This window comes from Enhydra lutris, unplaced genomic scaffold (assembly GCF_002288905.1).
Source record: "Enhydra lutris kenyoni isolate GAN:26980312 unplaced genomic scaffold, ASM228890v2 scaffoldscaffold31, whole genome shotgun sequence".
Classification (NCBI taxonomy): domain Eukaryota; kingdom Metazoa; phylum Chordata; class Mammalia; order Carnivora; family Mustelidae; genus Enhydra; species Enhydra lutris.
The window spans coordinates 996442-1018132 of record NW_019154115.1 but is presented as its reverse complement, the minus strand read 5'-3'; the positions used below and the strand labels follow the sequence as shown (position 1 = coordinate 1018132).

Genomic DNA, 21691 nt, shown 5'->3' with positions numbered 1-21691 from the left:
GCTACAGTGTGGTTATACCTTGAAAACATTATGCTGAGTGAAAGGGGTCAGTCACAAAATATTGCATGATTCCCTTTACATGAAATGTCCAGAATAAGGAATTGAAGGAAAATGGGCCACTACTAAGGAGTATGAGGTTTCTTTTTGGGATGATGAAAATATTCTAAAATAGATTATAGCGACGGTTGCATAATTCTGCGAATGTATTAAAAACCACTGAACACTTTAAGTGTGTGAATTGTATGGTATGTATTCACAAGGCTGTTTTACATCTTATATAAGGAAGATAATGGATGGTTTTTATTTTTGTCTTGTTGGTTTTGAGAGGGTCAAGTGGAGGCAACCAGGTACTTAACCATGTGGATCTGGAGCTCAGGAGCAAAAATCAGGCCTGGAGGTATATACTGGGAAATATAAAGCACAAAAATGCTAACTGAGATTATGGGAAAAGCAATCACCCAGAAAAAGTGTGTCCAGTGGGAAAAGAGAGGGCTTGCACCTATCCCTGAGTGATACCAACACTTAAGAGATGGAAGAAAGGAGACTTCAAAAGAGATGAAGAAGGGGTAGAGATGGAAAAGTGAGATCAAGAGATTAAAGACGAAAGGCAAGGAAAGAGTGTTTCCAGAAGTAAGGAGTGTCAACTAATGCAGAGAAATTAAGTTAGGTCATGATGAATACTTCATAGCACCTGCAGTTAGGAGATCCCTAGTGACTTTGGAAAGAATGGTTTCCATATGGCGGTAGGGCAATATCACGAGTTACTGTACATGAGTTGTAGTTGAGGAAGTAGAGACATTGTTTGGATGACTGGAGAAGTATAGCGGGAACAGGTAGATCTGCAAAGAGGAGGAAAAAAACCGGTTGAAGTGGAGTTTGGTGGGTTGGGTAGGAGATTTCAAGATCAGAGAGATTATTTAAATACCATGGGAATTAAAGGAGAGGAGAAAAGGAATAGTTGAAAAGAGGAATAAAGCCCCAACCATCTTTTATTAAATTGCATTATGTTCCCTGATCCATCTTCCTTATCCTACCGTAAGCTTATAGTCTTAATTGTGAGGTAGATTCAACTGGATTCCACGACTTCTGGATATTGTGGGTAGCAAGGGATAGGGAAAGGTTGAGTCTGAGCTTCCCGGGTGGATGAAAAGTGATGTGGAATATTCATTTGACAATTATGGTCTGCCTTGAGTCTCTTTTCTGTTTGTTCAGAACTGTGATTTAAACACCGTTCGTGTTTTTACTTTGTTTTTGAGGTAGAGAAAACGCACTTGTTGGGTCTTTGTACTCTGAGCCTTTCACGGCTGGCATACAAGAAGGGACGAATAAAGCTTCACCGCGGAGCGTAAGCTGTGCTCAAAGCCTTTTCACAAGTACAGATTTTTGTGAGGCGGCTCTCTAGGTCGTCAATCTCTGGGACTAACTGGCGGTGAGACGGGAGGAGGAAAGGGACTGAATCCAAGATTGTGGCTAAAAGCAGCGATGCGAGTGCAGCCAACCGAGGGGAAGATAACCCGGGAAGCAGCGGCGCCGCGACAAGGAAATCTAACAACCGCCCAGTCTCCCGCCTCCAGGGCAGACGGCGCGAACCCAGCTGCGCCTGCGCGCGGGCGGCCGCGGCGAGAGGCGCCGAGCCTCGTGGCCGAGGCTGGGAGTCACGTGGTACACCGGGCAGCCGCCCCGCCCCGCCCCTCCGCTGCTGCCCCTCCCCGCCCCGCCCCTTTCCCGGCGGGACGCTCGGAGCCGCCCCGAACTGCGCAGGGAGGCCGGGGGTGAGTGTCCGCGAGGGGCGCGCGAAGCGCAGACCCGGGAGGGCCTGGGCTGGGGCGCTGGTCCGCGGAATGCGTTGCGGGGTCCAAGGGACAAAATGGCGGCGGGTACATCCCTTCACCCTTTTCCCTTACCTGGGAGTGCGGGCGAGAGGGGCAGCGATCAGTGCTGGGGGAGGGGAGCCGCGGCTGCAAGGAGGGCCGGGGGTTCCCCTCAGTAGGCCTGGGGGGCGACGGTGGGCAGGCTCTCGGCCTGCCCAGTGGGTTCAGCTGGGGTGTGAGGGACGTGGGACCCTGTGCACCCCACGGGCCGGGGGGTGGGCAGGGGACTGCTCATCCCTTCACGGGGTGAGCGGCCGCGCGCTTGTCGAGGCTTCTGGAATGTTCAAACTGCAAGGGGCTCCCAGAGGAGACTCCCACAGGCTCTTCATCTGACAGGTGATCGCCATCATCATCTCATTCTCCGCAGGGTTTACCACGCTTTCCCTGCTCGATGATTTGGGTCTTAGTTCTGACAGGGAGGCAGGGCGGGAATGGGCTCTCCGTCTTACAAATGCATAAACTGGGGCCTAGAGGGGTGAAGAGTTGAACCAGTGCCTCGCACCTGGGAGTAATAGGACCCAGCCTTCTACCTCTGTTAGTGCTCCTTTCCTACCACTTCATTCGCGCCTCCCCCCCGCCAGTGAGTGACGGGATTTTTAGAAAGCAGACAGAAAACTGATTCTCTGAGCACCTGCTGCTGTCAAGTGGCTCTCCCTGAGATGGGGCTGCCTGCCTGAGAGCAGCTTCCTGTTGCTGGTGGACTGTATCCCTCATTCTGTTTGTGCCAAGATATTTTCCATGAACATAGCTATTCATTATAGTCATCTTGACGAACAGATAGCAATTCTTTGTATATATTATAATTCGTTGCAGTTTACACATTGATTTCACCAATATTAACTATTTCATTCTCATAAGAATGGGGAAACTGAGGTTCAGAGACATTACAACTTGCCCCAGAGTCACCCGCTGGTAAATGGTTGATCTGGGATGATGCTTTGAGACCTAGGGTTGGTAATCCGACCATTATCCCGCTCTGATTTATATTGGTGTTCCGGCCCTTGTATTTTTTTCTAACTATGACTTTTCCTCAAAATGTGTTGGATGCAGATTGATTTATGCCACATATGGAAATGATCTGAATAATATTCACTAAGGAATTAATATTTTATTTTATTTTTAGTTCGAGATTTTCTTTAAATTCAAGTTAGTTCACATATAGTGTAGTATTAGTTTCAGGGGTAGAATTTAGTAATCCATGTTTCATATAACACCCAGTGCTCATTACATCAAGTGTCCTCCTAGTGCCCATCACCCAGTTTCCCCATCCCTCCACCCACCCACCCTCCAGTAACCCTCAGTTTCTTCCTTATATTAAAGAATCTTTTATGGTTTGCCTTCCTCTCTATCTTATTTTGTTTTTCCTTCCCTTCCCCTATGTTCATCTGTTTTGCTTCTTAAATCCCACATATGAGTGAAATCATACGGTATTTGTATTTCTTGGGCTGATTTATTTTGCTTAGTGTAATACACTTCAGTTCCATCCATGTCGTTGCAAATGGCAAGATTTCATTTTTAAGGAATTAATATTTTAATTACTCAGTCCATTTTTAATATTATTTGGAAAGTTTCTTTGTGGGAGGAAGTGTGATAATGATGGTATTGAAGGCAAATTGATGAGAGTTTGAATCCGAGCCTCACTACTTGTCCTTTGGAAGATTACTAAATTTTTCTGAGTCTTGATTTCCTCATCTGTAAAATAGAGATAATATCGTTCACCTGATATGTTTGTCGATAGCAAGTAAATGAGGTGTCTGTGAAGGATTAAGAACTGCTCCTCCCCCATAGTCTGCTCTCAACAAATGCTTGCTTTTTCTTTCTCCCCTCTCCCCTGTGCTGTACTTTTTTATTCTCTATAGTTAACCACTTTTGGTCAGTCTGCCTGGTGGATTATGTGGAAGCATAATCAATGTTACTATATAAATGGATTTATAAATTATTTTGGTGACTAGGGTTCAAAGGATTAGTGTTTTAAACAGGCTTTAAAAATGTCCTTAGGGCATCATAGATACTTAATAATCATTAAAAGTTTGATTTGATATTAATGTTATTAATACCTTCACTTAATCACTTTCAGGAATGTTTTAAAGATAAGATGGAAGGGGCTTGAGATTCTGTCTTAAAGGAGAAAAAAAATTATTTGGGAATCACATATGAACATTCTTTAAACGTTTAGAAAGTTGTGGTGGTATTTAGTGGGAAGTTAAACAGAATTCTCTCTATTGGTGCAATCTGATATCCATTGTGAAATTGGCATTTCTGAAATTGTAGAAGTGATAACTGTAAATGGCTTGAATAACTCAGTAATAATAAATATCTGTTTATAGTTTTGTGCTTGGATAACCTTTTTCACAAATACGTTTGGCTTTGACAGTACATCTTATGGGGTATAAACAGCAAAAAGACCTGCAGTTCACCGGTGGAGCCACCTTAAAAAATTATTAAGAGGAAATGATATATAGAAAGACTTTATTTACTCTGGACATGAAACACTAAAGATTTCATGAAGTTTTGCTAAAATAATGACTACTTTTTATTTTATTTTAATTTATTTATTTAAAAGATTTTTATTTATTTATTTGAGAGAGAGAGAACGAGAGAGGGAGAGAGAGCATGAGAAGGGGAGAGTCAGAGGGAGAAGCAGACTCCCGGCTGAGCAGAGAGCCTAAAGTGGGCCTCCATCCCAGGACTCCAGGATCTTGACCTGAGCCGAAGGCAGTCGCCTAACAGACTAGCCACCCAGGTGCCCTAATGACTACTTTTAAATAATTTCTTAAAGTAGTAAGTGATGTAGGAAAGACATTAGGGTTCAAAGCCAACAGCCAAGAAAGAATTCTTGAGATGTCTTTGGGGACAAAAATTTGGTTTTAGTAAAGTGTGGGTCAGGACCCATGGGCAGAAAGAGCTGCACTGGGGTCATGAGGAGTGACCCACTATATACTTTAAAGCTGGGGGTCGGGGTTAGGGATAGTGCAAGTCTCTAAGGAATTTTGGAAGCAAGTTTTCCAGGACCTTGAGGGGGCCAGCTATTGTTGGGAAAAAGTCCTTTATTATTGTTTAGTAAAACCCTAGTAGTGAGACCCTTCAGATGTATATTGGTGGGTCATATGCTTGGGAGATGATTGCCAACGTGTATCTTGAGGAGTTGAGATAAAGGAAGTTTCCAAAGAAATTTCTATATATTAAAGTAGACTTACAGGAACCTGGAGGGTCGGGTTAAGATTGCCTTTTGCCTTAGCAAAGTAGTAACATCAAGGCAGCCGAGTAGCTAGAGGAATGTCACTCTGCCTGTTTTAAGGACTTGTCAATGGGCTATAAGTAGTAAGGAAATTTAATTTTTCTTTTGCCTTTTTCCCCCCACATCGATAAGTTCATTATATATTTTGAAAACGTGGATTAGAATAGTAGAATTAATTGCTATGTATCATTCTCTCTATTTCAGTAATTATGTACACATGGACAGTCTTATCTTATAAAAGCTAACACCCCTTCATTGTTTTGAAGCAAATCTCAGTCTTATATACTGTCTGCACTATTTCATGCTTTAAGTAAAGAATACAGCTGAAATGGTCTGGAAATTCAGATGTAGAAGATCTCTGTCAGCTGGGGATGTCAGAATAGGCTTTTTGAAGATGACTTTTGAGTTGATCTGAAACAATTGGAAGGCTTTGGATATGTAGAAGGGTGAGAGCAAAGCAATTTGGTAAGCAAGTATTCTTTATAATGAGCTTTATTTATTAGTAAATAAGTATTTAATGCTTGGTCAGTGCCAGGCACTGTTTTAGGTCTTGAAACTATAGCAGTATCAAAACCAACAAACACCATGAAGCTTATGTTCTTGTAAGGAGAGATGGACAGTATACCAATTAAGTAAATAATGTGATAAATGCTCTAGAGAAGTGGGATAGGGAGTGTCAAGGGTGGGAATCAGGATAAATGGGTTGTTATTTTATTTAAAGATTTTATTTTACCTTTTTTTTGACATTTTACAAATAAAGCTTTATTTTTCCCAAATAAAAAGAAGTCCAGAAGAAGTACTTTCTGTCCGACATTCTGCTTTTTAATAATACTATTGGAGACCAAGCCTCTTTCTGTCTTTTTAAGTCTTTTCACTTTATCATTCTGAGCATATTAGTTTTGAGCCTCTTATAGATCATCTCGTGATGGCAAGATGGCTGTTATTACAATCGCTTCAGAAAACAATTCCTCTTTTTTTTTAAAATTTTAATTAATATATGATGTATTATTAGGCCTGGGGATACAGGTCTGGGAATCGCCAGGTTTACAAACTTCATAGCACTCACCATAGCACAAACCCTCCCCAATGTCCATAAACCAAACACCTTCTCCCTACCCCCCTCCCCCTGGCAACTCTCAGTTTGTTTTGTGAGATTAAGAGTCTCTTATGGTTTGTCTCCCTCCCGATCCCATCTTGTTTCATTTTTTCCTTCCTTACCCCCCAGACCCCCCACTTTGCCACTCAACTTCCACATATGGGAGATAATGTGATAGTTGTCTTTCTCTGATTGACTTATTTTGCTCAGCATAATACCCTCTGGTTCCAACCACATCATCGCAAAAGGCAAGATTTCATTTCTTTTGATGGCTGCTTAGTATTCCACTGTATATGTATACACCACATCTTCTTTATTCATTCATCTGTTGATGGACATCTAGGTTCCTTTCATAGTTTGGCTATTGTGGACATTGCTGCTATAAATATTCGGGTGTACCTTCCCCTTTGGGTCCCTACATTTCTATCTTTAGGGTAAATACCCAGTAGTGCAGTTGCTGGATTGTAGGATAGCTCCGTTGTCATCTTTTTGAGGAACCTCCATACTGTTTTCCAGAGTGGCTGCACCAGCTTGCATTCCCAAAAACAGTGTAGGAGGGTTCTCCTTTCTCTGCATCCTCGCCAGCATCTCTCCTTTCCTGACTTGTTAATTTTAGTTATTCTGACTGGTGTGAGGTGGTATCTCATTGTGGTTTTGATTTGTATTTCCCTGATACCAAGTGATATGGAGCGCTTTTTCATGTGTCTTTTGGCCATCTGGATGTCTTCTTTGCAGAAATATGTGTTCATGTCCTCTGCCCATTTCTTGATTGGATTATTTGTTCTTTGGGTGTTGAGTTTGATAAGTTCTTTACAGATTTTGGATACTAGCCCTTTATCTGATATGTTGTTTGCAAATATGTCTTTTGGTTTTGTTGACTGTTTCTTTTGCTGTGCAAAAGCTTTTGATCTTAATGAAGTCCCAATAGTTCACTTTTGCCCTTGCTTCCCTTGCTTTTGGCGATGTTTCCAGGAAGAAGTTGCTGCGGCTGAGGTCGAAGAGGTTGCTGCCTATGTTCTCCTCAAGGATTTTGATGGATTCCTGTCTCACATTGAGGTCTTTCATCCATTTGGAAGCTATTTTTGTGTGTGGTGTAAGGAAATGGTCCAGTTTCATTTTTCTGCATGTGGCTGTCCAATTTTCCCAACACCATTTGTTGAAGAGACTGCCTTTTTTCCATTGGACATTCTTTCCTGCTTTGTCAAAGACTAGTTGACCATAGAGTTGAGGGTCTATTTCTGGACTCTGTATTCTGTTTCATTGATCTATGTATCTGTTTTTGTGCCAGTACTGTCTTGATGACCATACTGTCTTGATGACAGCTTTGTAATAGAACTTGAAGTCTGGAATTGTGATGCCACCAACTTTGGCTTTCTTTTTCAACATTCCTCTGGCTATTTGAGGTCTTTTCTGGTTCCATATGAATTTTAGGATTATTTGTTCCATTTCTTTGAAAAAAAATGGATGGTATTTTGATAGGGATTGCATTAAACGTGTAGATTGCTTTAGGTAGCATAAACATTTTCACAATATTTGTTCTTCCAATCCATGAGCATGGAACTTTTTTGCATTTCTTTGTGTCTTCCTCAGTTTCTTTCTTGAGTACTTTATAGTTTTCTGAGTACAAATTCTTTGCCTTTTTGGTTAGGTTTATTCCTAGGTATCTTATGGTTTTGGGTACAGTTGTAAATGGGATTGATTTCTTAATTTCTCTTTCTTCTGTCTTGTTGGTGTATAGAAATGCAACTCATTTCTGTGCATTGATTTTATATCCTGACACTTTACTGAATTCCTTTATGAGTTCTAGCAGATTAGGAGTGGACTCTTGGTTTTCTGCATAAAGTATTATATCATCTGCAAAGAATGATAGTTTGACTTCTTTGCCAATTTGGATGCATTTTATTTCTTTTTGTTATCTGATTGCTGAGGCTAGGACTTCTAGTACTATGTTGAATAGCAGTGGTGATAATGGACATTCCTGCCGTGTTCCTGACCTTAGCGGAAAAGCTCTCAGTTTTTCTCCTTTGAGAATGATACTTGCTGTGGGTTTTTCCTACATGACTTTGATGATATTGAGGTATGTACCCTTTGTCCCTACACTTTGAAGAGTTTTGATCAGGAAAGGTTGCTGTACTTTGTCAAATGCTTTTTCAGCATCTACTGAGAGTATCATATGGTTTTGTTCTTTCTTTTATTAATGTATTGTGTCACATTGATTGATTTGCAGATGTTGAACCAACCTTGCAGCCCTGGAATGAATCTCACTTGGTCGTGGTGAATAATCCTTTTAATGTACTGTTGGATCCTATCGGTTAGTATTTTGGTGAGAATTTTCGCATCTGTGTTCATCAAGGATATTGGTCTGTAATTCTCTTTCTTGATGGGGTCTTTGTCTGGTTTTGGGATAAAGGTAGTGCTGGCCTTATAACATGAGTTTGGAAGTTTTCTTTCCATTTCTATTTTTGGAACATTTTCAGGAGAATAGGAATTAATTCTTTAAATGCTTGGTAGAATTCCCCTGGGAAGCCATCTGGCCCTGGGATCTTGTTTGTTGGGAGATTTTTGATGACTGCTTCAATCTCCTTACTGGTTATGGGTCTGTTCAGGATTTCTATTTCTTCCTGGTTCAGTTGTGGTAGTTTATATGTCTCTAGGAATGCATCCATTTCTTCCAGATTGTCAAATTTGCTGGCATAGAGTTGCTCATAATATGTTCTTATAATTGTTTATATTTCTTTGGTGTTGGTTGTGATCTTTCCTCTTCCATTCATGATTTTATTTGGGTCCTTTCTCTTTTCTTTTTGATAAGCCTGGCCAGGGGGTTATCAGTCTTATTAATTCTTTCAAAGAACCGGCTCCTAGTTTCGTTGATTTGTTCTATTGTTTTTTTGGTTTCTATTTCATTGATTTCTGCTCTGATCTTTGTGGTTTCTCTTCTCCTGCTGGGTTTAGGCTTTCTTTGCTGTTCTCCTTAAGGTGTAGGGTTAGGCTGTTTATTTGAGACCTTTCTTGTTTCTTGAGAAAAGCTTGTGTCAGTATATATTTTCTTCTCAGGACTGCCTTTGCTGTGTCCCACAGATTTTGAACAGTTGTGTTTTCGTTATCATTCGTTTCCGTGAATTTTTTCTTCTTTAATTTCCTGGTTGAACCATTCTTTAGTAGGATGCTCTTTAGCCTCCATGTATTTGGGTTCTTTACAAATTTCCTGTTGTGATTGAGTTCTAGCTTCAGAGCATTGTGGTCTGAAAATATGCAGGGAATGATCCCAGTCTTTTGGTTCTGGTTGAGACCTGATTTGTGACCCAGGATGTGATCTGTTCTGGAGAATGTTCCATGTGCACTAGAGAAGAATGTGTATTCTGTTGTTTTGGGATGGAATGTTCTGAATATATCTGTGATGTCCATCTGCTCCAGTGTTTCTTAAGGTCTTTATTTCCTTGTTGATCTTTTGCTTGGATGATCTGTCCATTTCAGTGAGGAAGGTGTTAAAGTCCCCTGCTATTATTGTATAATTGTTGATGTGTTTCATTGATTTTGTTATTAATTGGTTTATGTAGTTGGCTCTTCCCATGTTAGGGGCATAGATATTCAAAATTGTTAGATCTTCTTTTTGGACAGACCCTTTGAGTATGATATAGTGCCCTTCCTCATCTCTTATTATAGTCTTTGGCTTAAAATCTAATTGATCTGATATAAGGATTGCCCCCCTGCCTCAAGCTTTCTTTTGATGTCCATTAGCATGGTAAATTGCTTTCCACCCCCTCACTTTAAATCTGGAGGTGTCTTCGGGTCTAAAATGAGTTTCTTGCAGACAACAGGTTGATGGGTCTTGTTTTTTTTATCCATTCTGATACCCTGTGTCTTTTGACTGGGGCGTTTAGTCCATTTACATTCAGGGTAACTACTGAAAGATATAAATTTAGTGCCATTGTATTGCCTGTAAGGTGACTGTTACTGTATATTGTCTCTGTTCCTTTCTGGTTTACTACTTTTAGGCTCTCTCTTTGCTTAGAGGACCTCTTTCAATATTTCCTATAGAGCTGGTTTGGTGTTTACAAACTCTTTTAGTTTTTGTTTGTCCTGGAAGCTTTTTATCTCTCCTATTTTCAATGTTAACCTAGCTGGATATAGTATTCTCGGCTGCATGTTTTTCTCGTTTAGTGCTCTGACTATATCATGCCAGTTCTTTCTGGCCTGCCAGGTCTCTGTGGATAAGTCTGCTGCCAATCTATTATATTTACCATTGTATGTTACAGACTTCTTGTCCCAGGCTGCTTTTAGGATTTTCTCTTTGTCACTAAGACTTGTAAGTTTTACTATTAGAAGACAGGGCGTGGACCTATTCTTATTTATTTTGAGGGGGATTCTTTGCATCTCCTGGATTTTGATGCTTGTTCCCTTTGCCATATTAGGGAGATTCTCTACAATAATTCGCTCCAATATACCATCTGCCCCCCTCTCTCTTCTTCTAGAATCCCAATTATTCTAATATCATTTCATCTTACAGTATCACTTACCTCTCTAATTCTCCCCTTGTGGTCCAGTAGTTGTTTGCCTCTCTTTCGCTCAGCTTCTTTATTCTCCACCATTTGGTCTTCTATATCATTAATTATCTCTTCTGACTCATATATCCTAGCAGTAAGAGCCTCCATTTTTGGTTGCACCTCATTAATAGCTTTTCAAATTTCAGCTTGGCTAGATTTTAGTTCTTTTATTTCTCCAGAAAGGGCTTTTATTTTTCTGGACAGGTTTTCTCTAATACCTTCCATGCCTTTTTTGAGCCCAGCTAGCACCTTGAGAATCATCATTCTGAACTCTAGATCTGACATATTACCAATGTCCGTATTAATTAGGTCCCTAGCATTCGCTACTGCCTCTTGTTCTTCTTTTTGTGTTGAGTTTTTCCGTCTTGTCATTTTATCCAGATAAGAATATATGAACAAGAGAATAAAATACTAAAAGGGTGGCAAAGGCCCCAGAAAAAAATGTGCATTAACCAAATCAGAAGAGACCCCAAATCGTGGGGAGAAGAAGGGGGATAAAAAGAAGTTTAAAAAGAAAATAAAAAAGGTATATATATATATATATTAGACCAGTGAATAGAACAGAGACACCCGCTTGATTTTGGGAGTATTTTGGTCTTTTAGAAGAAACTACCTCCCAAAATTTTAAAGAAAGAAACACACACACACACACACACACACACACACACACACAAATAAGGGTAAACACGATGAAGGGATGGAGTATGACTGTAAAGATAAAAATTTTTAAAAAATTCTAAAAAGGAGTTGATAAGATAAGTTGGTTGGGATGAGAAAGAAAAAGAAAGTGGAGAAAATTTGCTCAGGCTGGAGACTAGAACAAACCCTGTGCTAGATTTAGGGCATATTTTGATCTGTTAGAAGAAGTTGTGTCCCAAAAATTTTTAGAAGAAAAAACCCTATGTGTATATGAAAGATAAAGTTAGATTCAATGAATGATAAAATATGACTATAATAATAAAGTTTCAAAAAGATTTTTTTAAAGAAAGGTATTGTTAAGATAAGCTAGTTAAAAAATGTTAAAAGAGGAAAGAGTAAAAGCTAAAAAAAATTAGAATAAGAAAAAAATAAAATTAAAAAAATTTAATTAACTTTGCAAGACTAAAGAATCATGGGGAGAAAGCCATGAATTCCATGCTTTGCTTTCCCCTCCTCTGGAATTCTGCTTTTCTCCTTGATCAGTGAGCTTGGTCTTGGCTGGATTTCTTGTTGATCTTCTGGGGAGGGGCCTGTTGTAGTGATTTTCAAGTGTTTTTGCCTGAGGTGGAATTGCACTGCCCTTGCCAGGGGCTGGGCTAAGTAATCTACTTGGTTTGCTCTCGGAAACTTTTGTTCCCTTGAACGCTTTCTGTAGAGCTTTGGAGAATGGGGAGGAAAATGGCGGCCTCCCAATCTCTGGCCCAGAGGAGCCGAGAGCTCAGGACCCCTCTCCTCAGTGCACCCTCGGAGAAAAGCGCTCAATCACTCCCATCTCCCTGGTCTCCGGCCATGCTCCCAGCTCAATCGGCCTGTGACCGAGTGTTTCTGTCTCTGGCACATAACCCCATTTGGAATCTCCAAACCCAGCAGATTCCTGTTGCTCTGCTCTTCCGGTGGCTCTCCCCAGGTCTGCCACTTGTGGGGTCCCTGCTCAAAGAGGGTTCTGCATTGTGCTGCAGATCACAGTTTAAGGTAACCCTGAGCTGAGAGCTCACTCCTTGGCTCCGTCTCTGTAGCCGGCTTCCCTGCTCTAATACTTGTGAGCTCTGCTACCCTCAGACACCCCTGATCCTTCTGTGACCCCGCGGGACCTGAGACCACGCTGTCCCTACGAGGGCTTCACCCCCGCTTAGCCTCTGGAGTGATGTTCCTCAGTGGAGCAGACTTCTAAAAGTTCTGATTTTGTGGTCCGTTGCTCCGCTGCTTGACTGGAGCTGGCCCCTCACCCTGCAGTCTATCTTCCTGACGCTTCAGATTCACTTCTCCGCAGGTCCTACCTTTCAGAAAGTGGTCGATTTTCTTTTTCTAGAATTGCTGTTCTCCTTCTCTTTGATCTCCTGTTGGATTTGTAGGTGTTCGGGACAGTTTGATAACTATCTAGCTGAACTCCTGCTACCTGATGTCATCTCAGCTTGCTACTCCTCTGCCATCTTGACTCCTCCTCCATATTACCTTTTTAAAGTAATCTTTACACCCAACGTGGGGTTCAAACTCAACAACCCTGAGATCAAGAGTTGCATGCTCTGCTGACTGAGCCAGCCAGGCACCCTTGAATGGGTTGCAATAATAGAGTGTTTGAGAAGGCCTCACTGAGGAAGTGACATGTGAGCAAACGGAGTAAATCTTGAGTGTTGCAAATAAGTATCCAATAAGCATAAAGCCCTGAGGCAGGTGTGTGTCTGGCATTTTGGGGAACATAAAGAAGCCAGGGTGGCTGGAGTAGAATGAACACCAAAGAGGAGATGAGTTGAGGTGTGGTTAGAGTGGTATGAGTATGGTAGGCTACTGTCAGGATTTGGCTTTTACTCCGAGATGGAGAGGAATTGGAGAGTTGTGAACAGAGCCACTGCATGTAAAAACAGAGCAGTTAATTGAGATATAGTTCATACACCATACAATTTCGCCATTAAAAATTTTTTTAGATTTATTTATTTATTTATTCATTTGACAGAGGGAGGTAGGGGGAGAGAGAGAGAGCACTCAAGAGCACAAGTAGGGGGAGCTGGAGAGGGAGAGGGAGAAGCAGGCTCCCCGCTGAGCAGGGAGCCCGATATGGGACTCAATTCGAGATCATGACTTGTGCCCAAGGCAGACACTTAGCTGACTGAGCCACCCAGGTGCCTGCAATTCAGGCATTTAAAAAAAAGGTTTTTAGCATATTTACAGAGTTGTGCAACCATCACCATAATGAATTTTAGAACATTTCATCATCCCCAAAAGAATCTCTATCCTCATTAGCAGTCATTTCCATTTTTCTCTAACTCCCTAACCCTAGACAGCCAATAATCTATTTTCTGACTCTATGGATTTGCCTATTCTGGGCATTACCTATAAATTATGTAATATACTGTCTTTTGTGACTGGCTTCTTTCACTTAGCATAATCTTTTTTTTTTTTTTTTAGCATAATGTTTTTAAGGTGCCTCCATGTTGTATCATGTATAAGTACCTTATTCCTTTTTATGGCCCAATATTAATCCATTGTATGGATATACCAGATTTTAATTATCCATAATTTGATGGACATTTGGGTTGTTTCCACTTTTGGCCATTATGTATAATGCTGCTATGAATACTTGGGAATAAGTTTTTATGTAGACATTTGTTTTCATTTGAGGTGCTGCATTTTAAAAGGATTAAATTCACTTAGCAATGGAAATTCACTAGGCTCTCATCCTAGAAGCACCTAGGTTCTAACTGCTGCTTTTCTTCATTCATTATGGGGTCAGGCCATTCTTTATAGCAATATCTCTGGCGCTTTGTGTTCTATCTAGGTTTCTGCTTTGGGTTTCTTTGAGTAAAGGTTTGGCTACCTTATGTTGATATCCTGAAAAGTAAGATCTGTTCTATGTGGAGGCTTTTGTAATAGTAATTAAAATATTCTGATAAAATCTCAGTTTTCGAAAGTTCGTAGAAAGAGGTTATAATGTTTTGTATACTAGTAGTCATTCATTAGTGGGTCTTAAATCAATTTAATGAAAGCAGCATTTGAAAAACAGAAAGATATATCAGAATGCATCTCACACGATAGGGATAAACATTATGAAACTTGTTTCAATTAAGCACGTATTTGTGAAGGATATACTGTATGTGTGTTGTGTGCACTATATAGATGGTATTAAAAAAAAAGTCTGCATTGAGATCTCACAGACTATTCATGTAATTAACAGTGATTTTCTTCTATTTAACTTAAAAAATTTTGGGAGAGAGAGCATTAAGGTATTATTCAGTATAGAATATTTAAAATTTGCTATATTATATCCAAATAGGCAGTATAAAGGAGCAATTTTTTGTTGTTGTTGTTGTTGTTGTTTAATATGATGATAAACTTGTGGTGTCTCAAGTTGATCTTTTTAAGTATAAACATTTTTGACAATGTTATGACTAAGAGTATATATATATATATATATATATTTTTTATTGTAGGAGTCACACCCCAGGGGTTTATGTGCTAAATGAACTTCTTGGCATACAAGGGAATTAAAGAATGATGGTAAGTGATCGATCTACCTTAAACACTAACCTTAGTTTTTTTTGTCCTCCTTTCCTTACATCTCTTTTTCATTTAGTATCTTTGCAGCATACCCTATAGCATCAGAGATCTTCATTTTCTTTTACTGCTTCATAGTATTTCCTATTGATTTGTCTTGTTTTTAAACAACTCTAATGGGCAAAGTGTAGTAAAGCACTGCTAGTCTGCCAACCGTGACTTTAAGGAAGGTGGCCAAAAACCCAAGAGTAATTTAAAAATGCCTGTGATCATCCATAACAGATAATTTATACAGTGAAAGTCTATTCACTGTGCTTGTAGAATTCTTGAACTTCCTTTTCAGAACCACAGTAGTAACATTCCTGTAATTCTAACAAGTAAGAATTGAAAGCTGATACCTGGATCAGAAGAGAAAATAATTGAAAATTAAGCTTTTGTGTTCTGCCCAATCATCAGGAAGTAAAGAACTTAAAAGGTCTAAAAAACACTTTGGTCTGGGCCCATTTATCTTACAGGTACCATCCTCTGTACTTCTACAGCTCCTGAGGCATATTATAATATCATAAAAAGTTGTTCATAGTGATAACCCAGAAGTACCAAGAAAAGAGGAAGTTCCTTTAGTAGCTTCCACTTAAAAGTCAGGGAAGTATGATTCAGAGATTTTATCCAAAATGGTAAAATGGAAAAAATTTGTGCTTAGCAGGGCAAACTTTAGTTATGGATTTATGTTGAATACTTCATTTCCCAATGATGTTGTTCATTTATTCATGATATACTTTAGTCATTCATGATTTCTTTATCATGCCAATTATTCATCGTTCTTGGGGGAAGATAGATGGTAAATACGTAATTAAATGATTTAAAATGTAATTGTGAGTTGTACTGCAAAAGAGTACAGATTGGTTTGAGCATATAAAAGTGGTCCTGGCTAAGTCTGGGGTTTAAAAGACTTCATTTTGAGAGAGTTACTTTTTAAGTTGAGACTTGAAAGACCAGTAGGTTTTAGTTGGGCTAGAAGGAACACTATGTTAGTGTGCTTTCAGTAGCATGTGCTCAACAGTGTCACCAAGGATTTGATTGCTTTTCTTCCCTTGTTTCAGCCATCTGTTTTGTTTCCATTATGTTAAGTTTCTCTTTGTGATCCCTAATTACTTAGAGTCAGACTTTTTTTTTAAGTAGGCTCCATACCCAGTGAGGAGCCCAACACGGGGTTTGAACTCACGACCCTGAGATCATGCCCTGAGCTGAGATCAAGAGTTGGCTAACTGAGCCACCCAGGTGCCCGTGGAGTTGGATTTTGTATTTTTTGGCAGAGTATCACATGATTGGTGATGGTCAATTTGTTCTGTTTTAGGTCATGTTATCTTTGATCATTTGGTTAATATAGAGTATTGGTTTTTCTGTTTAAAGTTTGTGTTTTCTCTTTTGAAATTAATAAGTAGTTTGTTGAGAGAGACTTTGAGGTTGTGTATGTACGTGGTACCTCATCAAACATTCACCTGCTAGTTTTAGCACTAATTGATGGTAACATTTATTAAAGTTCTGTGAGGAAAACATTTACATTCTCCCCAACTGTCTGTGTATCTAGATTCTTGGATTTTTAAATTTTATTTGGTGTTGTAATCTGTTATTGTTATTATTTTGATGCTCAAATTGTCCCAGATTTAGCCGGTGGAAGCTCCTTCAACCTGGCTCTTGTGGTATGTCCCTATTATTCTTTGAGCATTTCTATACTTTCTAGTGTAACAAACTGAGTCAGGCTCATTTTGTGCTTTCACTGTTTCCCTGTTTTTCTCACCTAATTGCGCAGGCTAGGGCCTTCAGTACAGTGTTGAATGAAAGTGGTGATGGTGGGCATCCTTGTCTCTTTCAACATTATATCATTAAATATGGTATTTGTTGTAGTTTGTGAAATTTTTATTACATGCTTTTTTTCATCTGTTGAGATGAGCATAAGGCTTTATTCCTTTATTCTGCTTATTTGGTAAATTACATTAACTGATTTAAAAATATTAAACCAGCCTTGCACTTGAAATAAACTCAACTTGTGATATCTTACCTGGATTCGATTTACAAATGTGTGTTTGTTTGTTATTTTCACATTTTTACTCCTGAAATAGTTTGAACTGGTGGTTAACTTTGCTTGTTTTATCCTCTTAGGTTCTGATACTAAGGTTATGTAGGTCTCATAAAATGAGCTGTGTTCCTTTTATTTTATTTTCTAGAGGAATTTAGTGTAATTTTTTGCTACTATGGTTTGGAGAATTCATCCATGAAACCCATCTGGTTCTGAATTTTCTTTTTGTGGGATTCAGTTTCTTTAATAAATGTTCAGATTCTTTTTATGTCAAGATTTGGTAGATTATATTTTTTAAGTCAACAATATTTCAGTATCAATATTTCAATATCAAATATTATAAGTTGATATGTTAGTTATAATATCCTTTTATCTTTGTAAAGCCTAGAGGTTTTAGAATCTGTAGTGGTGTTCCTTTTTTATTCCTCATATTGGTTATTCTTTTGTTAGTGTTTTCAAATAACCCATTTTAGGTTTGTTATTAGTTTTTCACTATCATATGTTTGTCTTGTATTTTATTGGTTTTTGCTGCTTATTACTTCCTTCTTTTTTTGGAATTAATATGCTATTCTTTCTAGCTTCTTGAAATAGAGACTCTGATCATTGATTTTTAGCTTTTTGTCATTATGTCATTTTTATGGCTATACATTTTCCTTTAAGGATGGCTTTGGCTGCTGTATAAGTACTGATGTGTCATATTTTTATTATGATTCAGTTGAAAATATTTTAAAATTTCCGATGTGACTTCTTTGATCTGTAAGTTATTTAGAAATGTAATGCTTAATTTTCAAACATACAAGGATTTTTCTGGTTATCTCTCTTTGGTACTTTCTATTCTTTGAAGTTTAGTGAGGCCTGCTTTATGACCCACGGTATCGACAGTCTGGAAAATAGCATACACTTGAAAAGAATGTATATTTTACCAGTGTTGAATGTTGGGTTCTGGATATGTCAAATATGTCAAGTTTGTTAATTATGTTGTTCAAGTCTTCTGTATTGTTACTTAACTGTTTTTGTCTACTTATTCTGCCAGCTTCTTAAAGAGGTATGTTAAAATCTTCCATGATGCTTTTTTCCTATTTCAGTTTTTCCTTAGATGTTATTAGATGCACATTTAGAATTATTATAACTCACTGGTTGATGAACCTTTTACACTTATGAAATATCATTCTATCTCTAGCAGTAATCCTTGCCTTAAAGTCTGCTTTGTTCAATATTAATAAAGCTACTATTCTTTTTTTAAATTTAGTTTAATTCCAACATAGTTATTATATAGCATTATATTAGTTCCAGGTGCATAATATAGTGATTCAGCAATTCCATTTATTACTCAGTTTTTTTCTTTTGTTTTTGTCCATTTGTTTCATTTCTTAAATTCCAAATATGATGAAATCATATGGTATTTGTCCTTCTCTACCTGACTTCTTTTTTAAAAAAAGGATTTTCTTTTTTAATTTACTTGAAAGAGGGAGAGCATGAGTGGGAGGTGACAATGGCTAGGAACACTGGCAGTCATAGTTTAATCCTGCCAGATATTGAAATGATTCAAAATTGGCTCTGTTTTTTTGTGAGGGCTTATCTATTTCTAGTTTACCCTTATTCTTGGGATGAAACTTCCAGGTTTCAACCTAATGCTTGGGTGGCCCTGGACAGATTTAGTTTCTGTACTTTTGCAAGTCTATCAAACCCTGCTCAATTTTTCTGTCTTGGCTGTATCTGTTGGAATTGCCAGGTGCCTCTGGGGCAAAAGCAGCCCTGATTGCTGGACTCACCTCTTTAAATTTCTTATGTTCCCTGATCTTGCCCTATAATTGCTTGCTTCCTTCACTTTTTTCTGGTGCTTTAAATAGATTTTTAAAACAAATTTTCTTTAGCTCTTACAGTTTTTCTCAAGTGCATGGTTGGTCTGAATTACCTAGCCCTTTATAAGCAGAAGGGAAGTTTATTATTCATATAATAGTTCAGTACATGTATTCAGTATTCAGCCTTTCACATTGTAATTCAGGAACCAACTCTTTTTTTGTTTTTGTTTTTGTTTTTACTCATTTTCTAGAGAGTTCTGTGTTTGGATCCTCTGCATCTGGCCAGTAAGTGGGAGAAAAGATAGAATATAAATGATGATGCATGAGATTTTCTATATAAGCCAGGCCTGCAAATGGCTTATCTTATTTTTGCCTATATTTTAGTGTGCAGAATTTAGTCATATGGCCATGTAGCTGCAAGAGCCCAGTAAGTATTATCTAGCTTTGTAGCAGGACAAAAATGGAGTGGTTTTGGTGAACATATTATTGTCTCTGTCACAGAAGCTGTTATAATAATATATATTTGACATGATGATGGCTCAGATTAGGGTATTAGTGGATTTACAGTTTCAAAATATATTTAGGACATAGAATTAGTAAGATTCGGTATCTGTTCTAACAGAGATCTCAAAACAGAGTAGCTCATACAAGGTTGAAGTTTATTTTTGTCCCCTGTGATAGTCTGGACAGCCTTAGTTCATCTAGGACTTGACTTTAGAAAGATGTCAAACATCAGTAAGATCTGACAAAGTTATTGTAGGTTACTGTACAGAATTCCACTCCACATCCTATGTTAGGGAAATTGTCCCAGTTACTCAGTTTCTCAGGTAAGTTTGTGGTTTGTTAAAAGTATGTATAAGTGCTCCCACTCTTAGAATTTTAATGTACTCCTGGTGTTCAGTGACTGGTAATTTTGTCTTTGAACTACTTAAAAATATGAAGAGCTTTATTAGTGGGAATTTAAAAGAAAGAGTCTTTGCTTAGTTATTTAGAAAGTTGAAAAACCATTTAAAAAAAAAAAGGGAAATCAGTTTTATGAGCAAGTAGTATTATAGGTGTATTTTGAAGAACTGTGAGAAGTAGTAATTTTAATGGGGGTACAAACAAAAATTTAATAAATAGTGCTTGAAACCAGTTTGGGATTATGAACAAAGTTGCTTAAAGTAGAAATTATTTAGATTTTCTTAGCCTTAGCAGATAGGTCAAAAAAAATTTTTTTTCCCAATCTAGGAGCAAGTCTCAGAAATTATGCACTTAAATCACAAATTCTTTAAGTGTTAAACATAAAAACTTTAACTTAAGACTGATAGTTATGCTTTTTATTGAAACGTTTAGTATTTGAACAAGCCTCTGCAAAATCTCCTTATGGCACTAGGTGGCACACTGTGACTTTGGGATGCAAATAATGTATTTTGTTTAAGTCTCTTGGAAGAACCTAGATGAAAATTCTGTTTGAAATAGATATTTGTAATGTTATAAAGTATTTCAGAGTCATTTATTGAATAGCAAACCCTGATGCTTAGATTAAAATGCTTAAACTATTGTATTTAATTTATTACTGACATCTTTATAACACCAGGGTTATTAAAAATGACTAGTATTTGTCAGTTTATTGAAAAGAGTTCAGTTAGAATATATTACAGAATGCACCTGTGATTTTATGGAATAATGGTTTTCAGTCAGATACTGTAGTAAGGTGAATGTTACAACGTTTTTGCATGTGAAGTATTAGAATTAAGAATTAAAGTCTTGAGTTGCTGATAGCTTTTTCTTTGAATTTGTGTATGTGTATTGAATATAAAAGAACTAACTTTTGGGTGCCTGGATGGCTCAGTTGGTTAAATGTCTGCCTTTCAGCTCAGGTCATGATCTTAGGGTCCTGGGATGGAGCCCCATGTGGGGCTCCCTGCCCAGCAGGGACTCTGCTTCTCCCTCTGCTTCTCTCTCTGCACCCCATCCCCTGGCTTGTGCACATGCATGCTCATGCTCTCTCTCTCTCTCAAATAAATAAAAATCTTTAAAAAAACCTGACTTTGCAAAATTTATGGTAGAATTGAAACGTTTATAGAAGCGAAGAATATTAGATTTCAAGTTTTCTGTTCTAGCATTATTATATCATTGCTATCTTGTGATCACTTTAGTTCCTAGAAAATCATCACTTTATGAGGACTCTTGAGTTAGAAAATAATGTATAGAATAATGAGTTTTATAGATTTTATGTGATTGCATAATTATCTGAAATTATCTGAGAAGGAGCTGAAAAGGAGGCCACCTATTTAAACTTGTTCATCTGGCCTGTACGGAATAGTGATACTTCTTGCTTAAAACAATGCTTTGGTAACTTAAATGATAGATGCTAACCTAAGTTAGAGCTAATAATCACTGGGAGATGTGTTTAATCTAAAAAAAGGAGATCTTATAGTGTTAACTTGATTGAAAAATATGGGAATAGAGATGATTCAAGAATTTTGCACAGGGTGGAGCTGGAATAGTGGTCACAGATTAATGAGTTTCAGCATAAACTTATGAGTTAGGTAAGTAGATGCCCTGTGGCTATCCAGGATAAGGTCAGAGGAATGAAGGAATGTGGGGGCAGGTATTTATTTTAAAGATGTGAAAGTTAAGTTCTGGCTGCTTTCACACAAAAAAGTCATGATTGACTAGTTGTCACAGAAACTGTATGGCCTGCAAAGCCTAAAATAAAAAGTTACCTGGCCCTTTGTGGAAGCTTGCTGACCCATGCTCTAGAGTGTAGTGCCTTTTTTCTTTTCTTCAAGTCATACTCCTTGCCAGTAAGTTACTCTGAGAATAATGTGTTGCTTTCTTTCACATATTCCCCAACAAACAAGCACTTAAAATCAACCAGTAAGTGAGG

The 21691-nt window shown here is 38.3% G+C and overlaps 1 protein-coding gene across 1 annotated transcript in view; it reads left to right on the top strand.

The window, feature by feature from the left end:
* Window positions 1–1756: 1756 nt before the first annotated feature.
* Window positions 1757–21691, top strand: part of LOC111153247 (S-phase cyclin A associated protein in the ER) — a 491788-nt gene continuing 471853 nt past the window's right edge. Inside the window, exons 1-2 of the mRNA XM_022512152.1 lie at window positions 1757–1772; window positions 14874–14940. Coding sequence (XP_022367860.1) covers window positions 14935–14940 — 6 coding nt within the window. The 5' untranslated portion in view covers window positions 1757–1772; window positions 14874–14934. The remainder of the gene's footprint in view (window positions 1773–14873; window positions 14941–21691) is intronic.